The 12,331-nt window shown below is 27.9% G+C and overlaps 3 protein-coding genes across 5 annotated transcripts; 2 read left to right on the top strand and 1 right to left on the bottom strand.

Annotated features, from left to right (window-relative positions):
* Positions 1–161: 161 nt before the first annotated feature.
* LOC111687412 (alkylated DNA repair protein alkB homolog 8) lies at positions 162–4,187 on the bottom strand. Its single transcript, XM_046954394.1, has 3 exons — positions 4,052–4,187; positions 2,510–2,544; positions 162–2,300 (listed from the first exon to the last, which is right to left on the bottom strand). The coding sequence occupies exon 3, from the start codon at positions 2,155–2,157 to the stop codon at positions 292–294; it is 1,866 nt and encodes a 621-aa protein (XP_046810350.1). The 5' UTR covers positions 2,158–2,300; positions 2,510–2,544; positions 4,052–4,187; the 3' UTR covers positions 162–291.
* LOC111687434 (ataxin-10) lies at positions 2,586–4,103 on the top strand. The gene is made up of 3 exons (XM_046954430.1): positions 2,586–2,707; positions 2,767–3,875; positions 3,937–4,103. The coding sequence occupies exons 1-3, from the start codon at positions 2,703–2,705 to the stop codon at positions 4,101–4,103; spliced, it is 1,281 nt and encodes a 426-aa protein (XP_046810386.1). The 5' UTR covers positions 2,586–2,702.
* A 3,545-nt stretch (positions 4,188–7,732) lies between the features above and the next one.
* LOC111687423 lies at positions 7,733–12,224 on the top strand. Of its 3 annotated transcripts, none has more exons than XM_023449867.2 (6): positions 7,733–7,919; positions 9,159–9,345; positions 10,477–11,157; positions 11,231–11,308; positions 11,379–11,613; positions 11,673–12,224. In XM_023449867.2, the coding sequence occupies exons 2-6, from the start codon at positions 9,162–9,164 to the stop codon at positions 11,824–11,826; spliced, it is 1,332 nt and encodes a 443-aa protein (XP_023305635.1). In that variant the 5' UTR covers positions 7,733–7,919; positions 9,159–9,161; the 3' UTR covers positions 11,827–12,224. The 3 variants fall into 3 exon arrangements, with proteins under 3 accessions (XP_023305635.1, XP_046810383.1, XP_046810385.1); XM_046954427.1 differs by lacking the exon at positions 7,733–7,919 and adding an exon at positions 8,747–8,868; XM_046954429.1 differs by lacking the exon at positions 7,733–7,919 and adding an exon at positions 8,749–8,778.
* Positions 12,225–12,331: the final 107 nt, after the last annotated feature.

Here is a 12,331-nt window from a genome sequence, read left to right as displayed (position 1 = left end):
ATTAAATTAACAATAAATGTTAAACATATAGTTTTAAAATTTTTATTAAAATATTTAATTTTTGTTTGTATTAGTTAATAAGTTTTAAAATCAAATTTAAATCTTCTATTAATATTTGTGTCGCCTTCTAAAATAAATAAACCAACAACCAAATTATGAAATACTTTAAAAATATAACTTTTATTTAATTTAAATTTTATTATGGATTTCCATATTATTCATTATTGAGTTACAAATTCCTTTGGAAAATTTATTTTGAACAAACAATTAGAACAAATTCTGCTTCATGTTTTAATCAACGGTAAGTTTGACTTTTTCAAATATACAACAGTGATTGCCCTGATCATAATAGCTTTTTAGTATCTTAACCTCAGAAATTCCCTGCAGCAATACATCCAATTCATTTTCCTCGAAGACATGATAGTACCTGAGAAATGTTGGTTTTTCTCGTTTTTGTTGATCTTTCTCTTGTGATGTCTTTACTTTCCAGGGAACCAGAACGTCTTGTTGTTGAAAAGTTGTACGATTTGAGTGGACTGGTAGTGCTACTGGCGCTTCTTTAGCTTTCTCTTCCAATTGTCTTTGGGTTTGCTGTCTAAGTTCATCTTCAGTTGTTTTATTTTTATTTATAGATTTATTTTGTCTTAAATATGATGACTTTTTATTGTCAGCAATTTGATTTTTAGCCCAAACATAAATTAGACCTCTACCCGATGGCCTTAAAATACGAACAAGTTCTTTTATAGCATCCAAGCGCCGTTCAGCGGTAGCTAAATGATGTATTACTGCTATACTTATGCAGCCGTCAATAGTATTGGAACGCACCGGAACATGCAGACAATCACAACGAAAAACATTATATTGTAACGATTTGCATAGTTTAAGAAGTCCATTACTGCGATCGCAACCAATATTTAATAAATCGGTATTGGAATTAAGATACTTTCCATTTCCACAACCCACATCAAGCAGAACAGATGATTGTTGAAAACTTTTTAAAAACTCTGCAACTTGTGGCCATTGCGAGTGACGTGTTTCACTAAAGTGTGTAGCTATGGTTTCATATACTTTGTGAACATTAAGTTCCTCCAGAAGAGCTGCTTTATCACTGCCAATATGATCGGTGGTAGCTAAGGAGCTCTGATTTAATTTGGAATCACACAATGTTGGGTATTTGCACAAACATGGTCCCTTTCGAAGTTTTCTAAATGTTAGTGATGTACGCTTTGTTCTAAGCTTTGTAGAAAGATTTCCATTCGAGGTTAAGACAACATCCATAACTCTAGGTGTTATACCATGTGTCCAATCGTAACGCGATTCTCCTGACATTATTAACAATGATCTACGAGGTAGCAAAACTGAGCTGCGCTCTAAACCTTTTCGGAATTCCATAACAACATCTCCCTCAAGAGAAAGTGAGAGAATAGGGTCCAGAAAGGCACTATGAGTGTCAACATGAGCTGGGATTCCCTGTCCTGCTTCATATGAATTTACAGTCAGCTGATCTGGTTCTTGCCATTCAAACGAAACTCCATCCTTTTCACAAATATTTTCCAATCTTTTCCATAGAAAATCACATTCTGATGGTATTTTTCTGTCTAATGGTTGCTCTGGATTTACATTATTAATGTCATAGAGAAACTCATAACCAAAATGTTTTACTCTACGATGCTTTAAAGACGAATCAACTGAGGAATCATTTTCAATTTCTAAAGCATTTAATAATTGATACTCCTCTTGCTCTGTCACAAAGTCCTTTACTACAATTAAACCATTAGGTAAAGGTTTAAGCCATGATGAATTTTCTTCCTTGGGCAATTCCTCAAAATAACTTAAGTACACTACCGATTGATTCTGACCAATTTGCGCTAAACCATGCATATTATTTACTATAGAAACAGCATCACTTACATTGGCGCATTCCAAAAAGCAATATGATTTACTGGGTAACATTAACAACCTTTTGATTTGTCCATATTTTTCCGCTGTTTCCAAAACAAGTTCTTCGGTGAGACCTGTTGATAAACCGGCATTTAGTATCGCAACGTATTTCGTAGGTTCTTCTTTGGAGGCGTTAATATTGCAATCATTTTGTATAATAGCTTCACAACGTTTTTGTTTTCTATCCAATTTACGAATTTTATAATTTTGTGTCATTTTTTAGATTTTTAGTTTGTTTATATCTTCTTCTTATTATATTAACAATGTGTTTGCGGCTAGTCTATAGACTCCCATATGATTCTGAAGATGTCATTTTTATCTTTTATAGAAATGACAAAATAACAAGTTGCCAGATGTAACTTAAAAAAAAAAACAAATTCTAATTTTAATTTATTTTAATTGAAATCACTGTAGTGAAAATTTTTACACTTTCCTCTTGTTTGACTTAGATAGGTAGTTTGTTATTAAATAAAATCGGATTCAAAGAGTAAAACGTAATTCATTTAGTGTATGTATATTGAGTAATCAAAATGTTTTCAGAACTTATTTTTACTTAATCAACTCTTACCTTCTACATTGCAATTGTAGTTGAAACAAAATTACCTGGTAAATAGAAAAAATATGTTAAATACAAAAAAATATATATTTATAAATTCATTTAAAAAAATTTAAATCTCCTGAGAATTCTACAACTTTATCTATCTGGCTACTTTTTATTTGTTTACATTTTTTTACACTAGTGCATGCAAAAATAATTGAAAATGAGGCAAGTTTTGTTTTCGATTTGAAAATTTTGTTTTATTTGTAAATTATATTTTTAAACAGTGATCCTCTAATGGAAGTTGGTGAAATAATCAATAACATTTTATTAAAACAAAACGACATTTGTTTAAATGCTGATGACGTATTAAAAAACTTGAGATTATTAAGAAATTTATGTGCACGTGGATCCGATATACAGTTCCAAATTGCATCAAATGAGAATTTGCAACAATTTTTACAGAGCTTATTGTTCGTGGCTATTGATAATGAAGAAAGTATTAAACAATTACAAACAATAGGATGGCAATTAATGGCCAATATGATTGTTAATAATCCTCAAAGTCAGACAATAGTATGGCAAAAACATGGTAGCAACATTTTGCAACAATGTCTAGATACAAAAATGACATTGGATAGAAAAGTAGATGTTATGTTAATGATAGTTTATAATGTAATGAGGTCGGAATCTGCTACTTCAATGGTGCAATTACCGCTTGTTTTAAGAGCTGTGGTATGTGTTTGGCATTCAATATTAGAACAAAAATGTTCTCTACAATTCGATTTTCTACATTTCATATTCGAAGAGTTCTTGGTGAAAGATGGACGCAACACAGTCAAGAGTTATGCCCAATTGAGCACTAATGAAAGATTGACATTTTTGGATTACTTGATAAACTATCTTCGTCAAGACAGTCCAAATGGTTTTGTTCACACATTTTTACTACAGCATATTTCCAAGGAATTTAAAATCAAATCGGATTGCATTTTGCGTGTAGCATCATTACAGGAGGTTGATAAAATGAAACCGCAAGAGGCCTACGCTCTCTTACGATGTATAGCATCAGCTTCAGGCTCCGAAAATTACTCTGAACTTTATGCTACGGACCACTCCCTGTTTTTAAATGTATCTAGTCTTCTACGTTGTTTAGTTCAAGCCAGCAAAGAAAGTTCTAATACAATTTTCACTCCAATGAACAAATTAGAGGAGGTGGCACCCACTTCATCTATTTCAGCTGATTATCAATCTGAAATTTCATATGAATTGAAAACACTATTAGTACGCTGCATTGCCAACTTGCTCTACAACAATGACACAAACAAGGGATATTGTTTGGACACACAATTAATGCCAGCCCTTTTCGAATGCACCAATATGGATGCCCGGAACCCTTGTAAGTATTTTATTTATTAAACTAAAGTATTATTTATATATTTCCATTATTTCGCATTTAGTAATGAAAGAATGGAGTATATTGGCAATACGTAATGCTTGCATAGGATGCCCGGAAATTCAACAAGTTATAGCAAATCTAACAACTCAAGGACCTGCAAAGAATGAAGTACTCACCGAACTGAATTTAGATTTAGGTTCATTACGAATTAATCCCAATAAGGAATAATAAGATATTAATTTACTCTACATAGATATTTTTGAAAATAAATTTGTGTAAAAAATAAATATTAATTCACAAAACAAACAAAATTTACTGAAAAATAAACCAGAGCCACGGTGGAAAATTTTATTGATTTCCGTTTCGAAAATGTTTTTTGCAAAGTTCGGATTTTTGATAAAAAATTTATATTTTGTAAAGCTGATATGACGTACTACACTCATATAGACAAAGTTTTTCAACGCATCGGTTATAAGTACAAGAAACTAAAGTTTGAAATTAGGCATTTTCACAGTAGAGTTTGAAAAGTATTTTGAAGCTCAAAGTGGAATGCAATTTTTTATACTTTTGTATATGTATATTATATATTTTTCAAAAGGGGATATAAGCAAAATTAATTGACATTTTCTAAATTAGTTACATATGTATGTAGTGTTAAACTTTTTAAGTTCGAAATTTCTACACAAGAAAAATACCAGCAATACCACCTACCAACTGGTGGAAAAGTTTAAAAGGGTTTTATAGCAAGTAATTTGAATCTCTTAAAAAATGTCTACAAACGAACACATACATACATATCTATAACATTTATCATATTTACAGATGCAGCATCCACTTTATATAATTTAATAAATTTTTACAATCAGCGTTTATACCCAGCTTTTTTGTAAACACCTGGGTATTTACCCATTTTTACCCAATTTATTCATTTTACTGGGTATTAACCAATTTGGTTTTTACCCTTTTCCCATCTCTAGGAATAAGATGAATTTAGGAAGTCATTTAGAATGTGTTGTATTATGAAACATACATTTCCTTTGCACTACTGCAAAATAGGCGTCACAGCAGTATAAAATTGTACATCATTAAAAATGGAACTATTTGTTTATTTTCGGTACACTATCCAGGGTGGACCAAAATTCAACAAACTCATCAAAGAGTCTAAATTAAAAAAATTCTCTTTTCATGCAAAAGAGAATTAACTTCAATTTTATAACTATAATTTTTATTATAAAGTTAATTAACAAAAGTTAATAAAATATGTGCATTGTTTTCTTGTATACACAGAAAAAACTGAATAGGATTTCAATTATCAAAACCTCAATTTAAATTATTTAGTTTAACCTATAACAAAAATTGTATATTTAATTACTACTTATAATTGATTTTATACAGAAAATTTTTAAATTTTTATTTTTGTTGTTGTTAAATATTCATAGTATTTGATTATATATTTTTTTATACAAATACAAAATAAATTGAACCTTTTTAAAACTTGTTATTAATCGTTTAATGGATTTTTTTAATTAGTTTAGCTAAGAGTTAAATTGTATAATATTAGTTCTCAGGCTTATTTACTAACGGCATTTTAGATGAAATGATAATAGTGTTGAAATAATATTGTTGCGGTAATCAGCTTTTATTAAAAATTATTATAATCCATTTTAATAAATCAGAAAATATTTTATTTATTCCAAATTAATTAGGCAAAGGCATTATTAAAAAAGTTTGATATATATTCAAAAGAATAATATTTGTCATATAATTATTTTAATTTATAGGCATTTTTCAACACAATACCTTTAGTGTACCATTTTTTTGATTTTAGTGGGCGTTAAATTAAAAAAATTATATTTTGAAATACATATTTTTAACTTGATTTATTTATCGTAAATTAAAATATACAATTAGTAGTTCTTACTATTTTCACTAAAAAAAATTAACAGAATTATAAAATATTAAAAAAAAAATATTTTGATTTTATTAAAAATTTTTATGAAATAAAATTATTTGATAAAAATTGACTTTCCTAAATAACAAACAATCACATATTTCAAGTTTATGTTTTAATTATAAATTTATGGCAATTTAATTTTTTATGAAATGTTTTGCCAAATTTTAAGCAAAATCAAGAAAATTACCCATTTTATACATACAAATTAATGTGTATGTACATATGTATCTGTGCCTCATGTCTGGTTACAAGATAGACAAGATATGAGTAAAATATACTACATTTGTAGATCGCCAACAGCCACTGGCCGTTCAATTTATGCAGCCACTTGTATTAACCTTAACAAGTGGTTCTATTTTTTCACTTAAACATGCCTCACTCTGATTTTAAATATTAAATCGCATGCAATGATTCTCAATTAATTTATTTTGTTAGTGATTTTCTATAAATTTGTATTTATTGCACTTTAAAGATAAATTTCAAAAAGGAATTAACAATCACTTAACAAGATAAAAGCAAAACAACTTGTTAAGAGTACTTACATACAAATTTGCGAATCAAAGACTTTTTGTTATCTCCCATTTAATGCAAAATAGGAAAAAAAACTGTTTCTGTGAGAAATATATTGAACAAGGAAAATATTGCGATTAAATATTGTGATTTTGTATAGAAAATCACATTAGCATTCCATTAACGCCCACTAGAAGTCAAAAAACCCCAACATGAGTAAATATTTTTCAAAATATTGGACAGTGATTTGAAGAACAAACAAAAAAATATTTCAGACATGTGTCCACTTTATGACAAATGTGCACAAAAAAAGTTTTCTTAATTGTGTTCGTAGTAAAAGAAAAACAACAACCAACAATATACGTACATACATACATATGTGTGTAATTTAGTTTATTTTCGTGTCCACACAGTGCCATTTTATGGGGTTTTTATAGAAATAGAATTGTTGTTCTTACTTTTGCTCATTTACACCTGCTGCTGGTAGTGATGCTGCTTACTGTATGGGGCAGAAAGGTGTTGAGACATTCACATTGCGTGGGTCCATCAAAACAAAAAATATTTCTTTCTTTGCTAACAAATCAAAGATCGAGGGAAAAACATACAAACATTTTATAGGTAATAGTTAGAGCAAATGTATGTATATTTCAACGCATCAATGTTTATGTAGCTAAAAGTAAAATTTATTAATGCTTTTTATTCTCATCTTCCTCCCCAGAAAACTATGACGTTGTACTCATACTCACTATAAACATACCGATCGACCACCCGATATAAACGATAAAAGAGATGTTTCCTAATATCAGAGTAAAAAGAACTATTGTTATCATAAACATAAAACATTTGTGCTTATGAATATATAATAGTGTATACACCAAAAGAAAATATATACCGATTCTTAAATCTAATTATAATATAAATATAATAATTTTAACAAAGCTGTACTAAAAGACATGTATGTATTTCATAGAGATATTGAGAGATTGATATATATATAATATATATATATATTATATATATATATATATATATATATATATATATATATATATATATATATTATATATATATATATACTATATATATATATATATATATATATATATATTATATATATATATATATATATATATATATATATATATATATATATATATATTATTATATATATATATATATATATATATATATATATATATATATATATATATATATATTATTATATTACTAATGAAACTTTAAATCAAATCTAAAAAACCTAAAATAAGATAATTTTAATTGAATTTCTCAAATAATATCTATGTATTTATTTGTTTAATATTAAACAAATAACTCAACATAAATATTGTTTCTCGTCAAAGAAAATGTTCGGTGTACGACAACGATGTGAACGAAAAACATACATACATATGTATCTGAATCTGTCGGTAGATATTACTTTGGCAAAATAAAATGTTTTCTCTTCTAAATATTGCGCCTAAATACTGATTCTGGGGATTTCTAGCCTATTAGCTAGTCTGACAGTAGCCTGTCATTTAGTACGATTTCGTTAGGCGACCTCTTCTAATAGTTAGCGATATGTGAGTTTGACAACAACCAAAAAAAAAAACAAAGAAAATAAAATACGAAAGAAAAACAATTTGATCACATTGTCTTGTAATGTTAATATTAAGAAAATATAAAGTTTTTGCAATTAACAGAGCATTAAAACTAAAGAAGCGCACGGTTAAAAATAAAACTAAAAAATAAGTGTGCTATTCCAAATTTATATCAGAAATATTAAAAATTTTGTTTATGTTTAATTAATTGCATAATAAAAATAGTTGTGTGAACATATATGCTACTAAATACTAAAAATAATACCAATAAAAAATTAACATAAAATTCATAACAAATAAGATTTTAAGAAATAAATCATTTTTAAAATAAAAATAAATGCAATAATGAAATTTTCTTCTGTACGTACGTTTGAATAAGGAAATACTTAACAAAAAGATTTTTTTAAACGTCAACTTAAATGTGTCAAGTTTATTTTTATGTACATATTTCATCTAAAATACATACTAAAATATAATAAATATTTATTTAAAAAAAATTAGAATGTTCAAAAATCAAACTTATATATATATATATATATGTATATATTGTTTCTAAAAAATATTTGTTTGAATAATGTGTAACTTTTCCAATAATTTTCAGAAACGAGCCAAAACCAATCAATTAGTTTAAAGAAAATATTTAAAATTTGACATTTACTTAAAAAAAAAAATAAAGTGTGTTAAATTATTTAAAGATTAAAATAAAAAATATTGTGGGGTTTCATTAAAAAGAAATTTAAACAAAGAAAAAATCATTGTGTAGAAAAAGAAAATAATTCAAAAAAATATATAAAACATTTAACCAAATGAAAATAAAAAGAAATAGCAAAAAGTTCGAAAGGTATTTTTATAAATTCGAATAAATTGTGAAAATGAAAGGTTTACAAGTGCTCGCTGTATTATTTGTATAATTTCATTAGGAAACCAGATCGTAATACATTAATATTTTAAATTTAAATTCGAAATTAAATTTTACGTTTTTTATATAAAAAATTAATAAAATCATTTTATGATATTACTTCTTTGCAACTTATTTAAAATCGAAGCAATTTTTTAATTTCATTTTAAACCCTGTATTCATAAAGAAATGCTTATTTTAGTTTTATTACGCACATTTTCCATACAAAATTTCTACAATAAACCATCAATAACTTTATTAGGCCTTTATGAATATGGGGGTAAGTATTTAATATTAACTGATTGAAGCAATTTCTATTACAGAAAATGAAACGTGATTTATCAACTTCGACCATTGGTCGAGATGATGCCCGTAAGCCTTTAATGAAGGCTTATATGTTCCAAAGACGTATCTTGTTTTCGTGCAGTTGTTTAATGGTCATATCTTTAATATTGTGGATAATAGCAATTTCAACAGATCATTGGATTATTATAAGTGGTGGGAAACAGGGTAAGATAAACTACTGTAGCTTAAGATGATTGTCGTTGAAACAATTCTATAACCCCTTATAAAGAATTATTTTTGGTGTATTGGGGACTCTTATTTAACTATTGAAATATTTAAAAAAATACCAGGTGTTTCATTTCAACCAGTGTTGTAATAATTTACGTGCTTTGTGTCGCTGTATATATTTTAAATTAAAGCACATGATTATCATTGCATTAGTGACACCCTTATACATCCCCTTGTATTAGAATTTTTACAAAAAAAATAAAACAAAGATTTCTGGAATAAAATGCATTAAAATTTAAAATTTGTTTTAATTAACTTTTATAAGATATAGTAGGATATAGTTTGTTCTGATGTTTGTAAAACCCAAAAATTTTGATTTAGCTATGACCGCCTGTCCGTATGGCTGTCGGTCTGTGTGTCCATGTAAACGTACGCACGCTATATCGCAATTTTCAAGATAATTTAATTAAATATTGCAAATTGTTATTATTTAACTTTAAAGTATTCATATGTACATAATAACAAATATACTATATTTACACGTTGTTTAAGAACCATCCAAAATTAAAATTTATAAATTGTTGACAATTCAGAAAAAATGTACAATTTAAAAATATATACCTATATACAAACCTACATACATATGATATATACATTGTATATATTTTTGGATGATAATATGCATAAAGAAATTTTATTTGCAAAATTTTCCTGTGGCGTAGGAAAAATTAAAAATGAAACAAAAGAAAAAAATTAAAAACACTCATGTCAACGGCTAAATGGTTGATTTACAAATTTTGTTACTAATGAATAATATTTCAGGTCTAAAAATATAAAGCTTAGGAAAATAAGTCGAATGGAGCTTAAAGCGAAATATTATCGATCAAAAAATTAAACATTTTTTACAAATATCTTGCTTATTTTGGATCCCAAGGTTTACCATGCTAGTACATTCCTGTAAATTTTAGTTGCAGAACATTTTTGCATATCTTTATCCATTTTTTTTCCACTTGATCTCAGAATCACCCATAGTGTAATATCCAGAAAGAGTCAGATGTCTGGTTATTAATGTCTGATGTTTGGTTATTAAAAGGTCATTCACAAATAAATTTTTTTCTATTTTTCAAGGAATTTTTATACCAGAAACAAGGCGTTTCTTTGTATCATCCCATTCGGGTCTATGGAGATTTTGTAGAAATACTATAACACCAACCGCTTTACCGAATGCTAATGTTGTGCGTAATATTACTTCGATAGCATTTCAAAATCCTAATGTGATAAGTGAAGCGAAAAATAATTGTTCCCACATGGCTTTCATCAAAGAGTTTAGAGATGAAATTGTCGATACTCCATTGGTTAATTTTACGGAGGCAGCAAAGAGGCGTATGTTTGCTCATTGGGTGTTAAAAGACGAAATGGAATTTCAGACATTTAGAAAAGCATTTCAGGAATTGGTGCTGTCTACTCCAGAAGCGAAAAATGATATAGATCCTATAGATGCCCAGCCAATAGCAATTGATCCTTTGAATGTGCGTCACATAGAGGGAAATAAAATATTTGGAAAGGCATTGCAAAAAGTAGTCATTAATGCCACAACGTATAATTTTGTTATACCGGAAATGGCTCAGGCCGCTATATTTGAAGGATGGGCTGAAAAACGTTACGTGCCACGTTTATTCTGGCCATATGCCAGAGATTTAGGAGTACCTGCATTTATATTGAATGATGATAGAGTCATTTTGCAATTGATGCCTCCATTCCCGCCTAAAAAAGGAAAAATCGCCAATGGTTATGAATACACCTATTTAAGTAAGATATCGGATACATGTTTAATATTTTAAAATTTACAATAAAACAATCCTAACATTTACTATCTAACTAGGTCGTTGCAAATATATTGATATGTTCCCTAATGCCAATGAATTGCGCTTGGATCCTGGTTTCGATTGGACTTTAATGGGTTAATTATTTTATTTGAATTGAATTGTGTAAGAACATTAGTCTGATATCCAAAATATCTTTCGTTATAGACTATATTCGCTCCCAAGCTTCTTTCGCGTGCATAACTGTATTTGTAATGTGCTTGGGATCGGTGTTTTCGTTTTACACCTTCAAAAATCCACGTTACATGTTCAAACGCTTAGCAGGAGGTATTGATTTAGTTGCAGCATCTACCGTTCTCGTTGTCATACAGGTTTTGTTTGCATCCGTCGACTACACAAAAGAAAATCTGTTTTATGCCTATCCAAATGGAGCAGAACTAACGTAAGTTGTTTATTCGGATAAAATTCCTTTCTGAAAAAGCATTAATTTATTAATTTCAGATATGGTGCCGGAGTTTATTTGGCTTGGTTTACATTTGTTGTTAATCTCAGTTGTGGTCTATTGTTTATGTGGTACTCGGGTAAAAAGAAGGGTGCAAAAGCTCCAACCGATGAAATTGCCATGGCTGACGAACCAACCATCATGGGTAGATGAACGTAAACACGTTTGTAAACTGAAATTGTATCCCAAAGAAAGAAAAACACAGTTCCTCCATGGCTGTTTCAGCATTTTATGGTTTTTTCATTTTAAGTTTTTGTTGTAGTTTTCCGTTGTTGGATTATATAAGGATATGGCTTTCCGCTTATGCTGCCTTTCTTTTTAATGCATAATTTATTATTATTTTAAGTCAAATGGCGTTTTTATACAAATACATAAATATAAATAATTACTACACATGCAATTACTGTACGAATATTGAAATACTCTTTAAGACTTTGTTAATATAAATTATTATTTTAAATAATAGAATATTATGTAAATATTAATAATCCGATTTTTCAATATTGTTTATTAAATAAAAGAAGTGTTGTGTTTAGTAATAAAAATCTCTATATTAAAATATTTCGTTTTTTCCCATATTTAAAAAGGTTTGTATTATATATATATAGTTTTAGAAAAAATGTTAAATGTTCACTTATCGTTAGGTCAAGAGATTGTA

This window comes from Lucilia cuprina, chromosome 6 (assembly GCF_022045245.1).
Source record: "Lucilia cuprina isolate Lc7/37 chromosome 6, ASM2204524v1, whole genome shotgun sequence".
NCBI classification, from domain to species: domain Eukaryota; kingdom Metazoa; phylum Arthropoda; class Insecta; order Diptera; family Calliphoridae; genus Lucilia; species Lucilia cuprina.
Note: the sequence above shows the minus strand (reverse complement) of the source record. Positions and strands in the feature narration are given on the sequence as shown.

Excerpts from the sequence above, each read along its gene's own strand:
- LOC111687412 (XM_046954394.1), bottom strand. The coding sequence starts at position 2,157 with ATGACACAAAATTATAAAATTCGTAAATTGGATAGAAAACAAAAACGT.
- LOC111687434 (XM_046954430.1), top strand. Across the intron at positions 3,876-3,936 it reads TATGGATGCCCGGAACCCTT|TAATGAAAGAATGGAGTATA; the intron begins GTAAGTATTTTA and ends TTTCGCATTTAG.
- LOC111687423 (XM_023449867.2), top strand. The coding sequence starts at position 9,162 with ATGAAACGTGATTTATCAACTTCGACCATTGGTCGAGATGATGCCCGT. Across the intron at positions 9,346-10,476 it reads TATAAGTGGTGGGAAACAGG|GAATTTTTATACCAGAAACA; the intron begins GTAAGATAAACT and ends CTATTTTTCAAG. Across the intron at positions 11,158-11,230 it reads TTATGAATACACCTATTTAA|GTCGTTGCAAATATATTGAT; the intron begins GTAAGATATCGG and ends CTATCTAACTAG.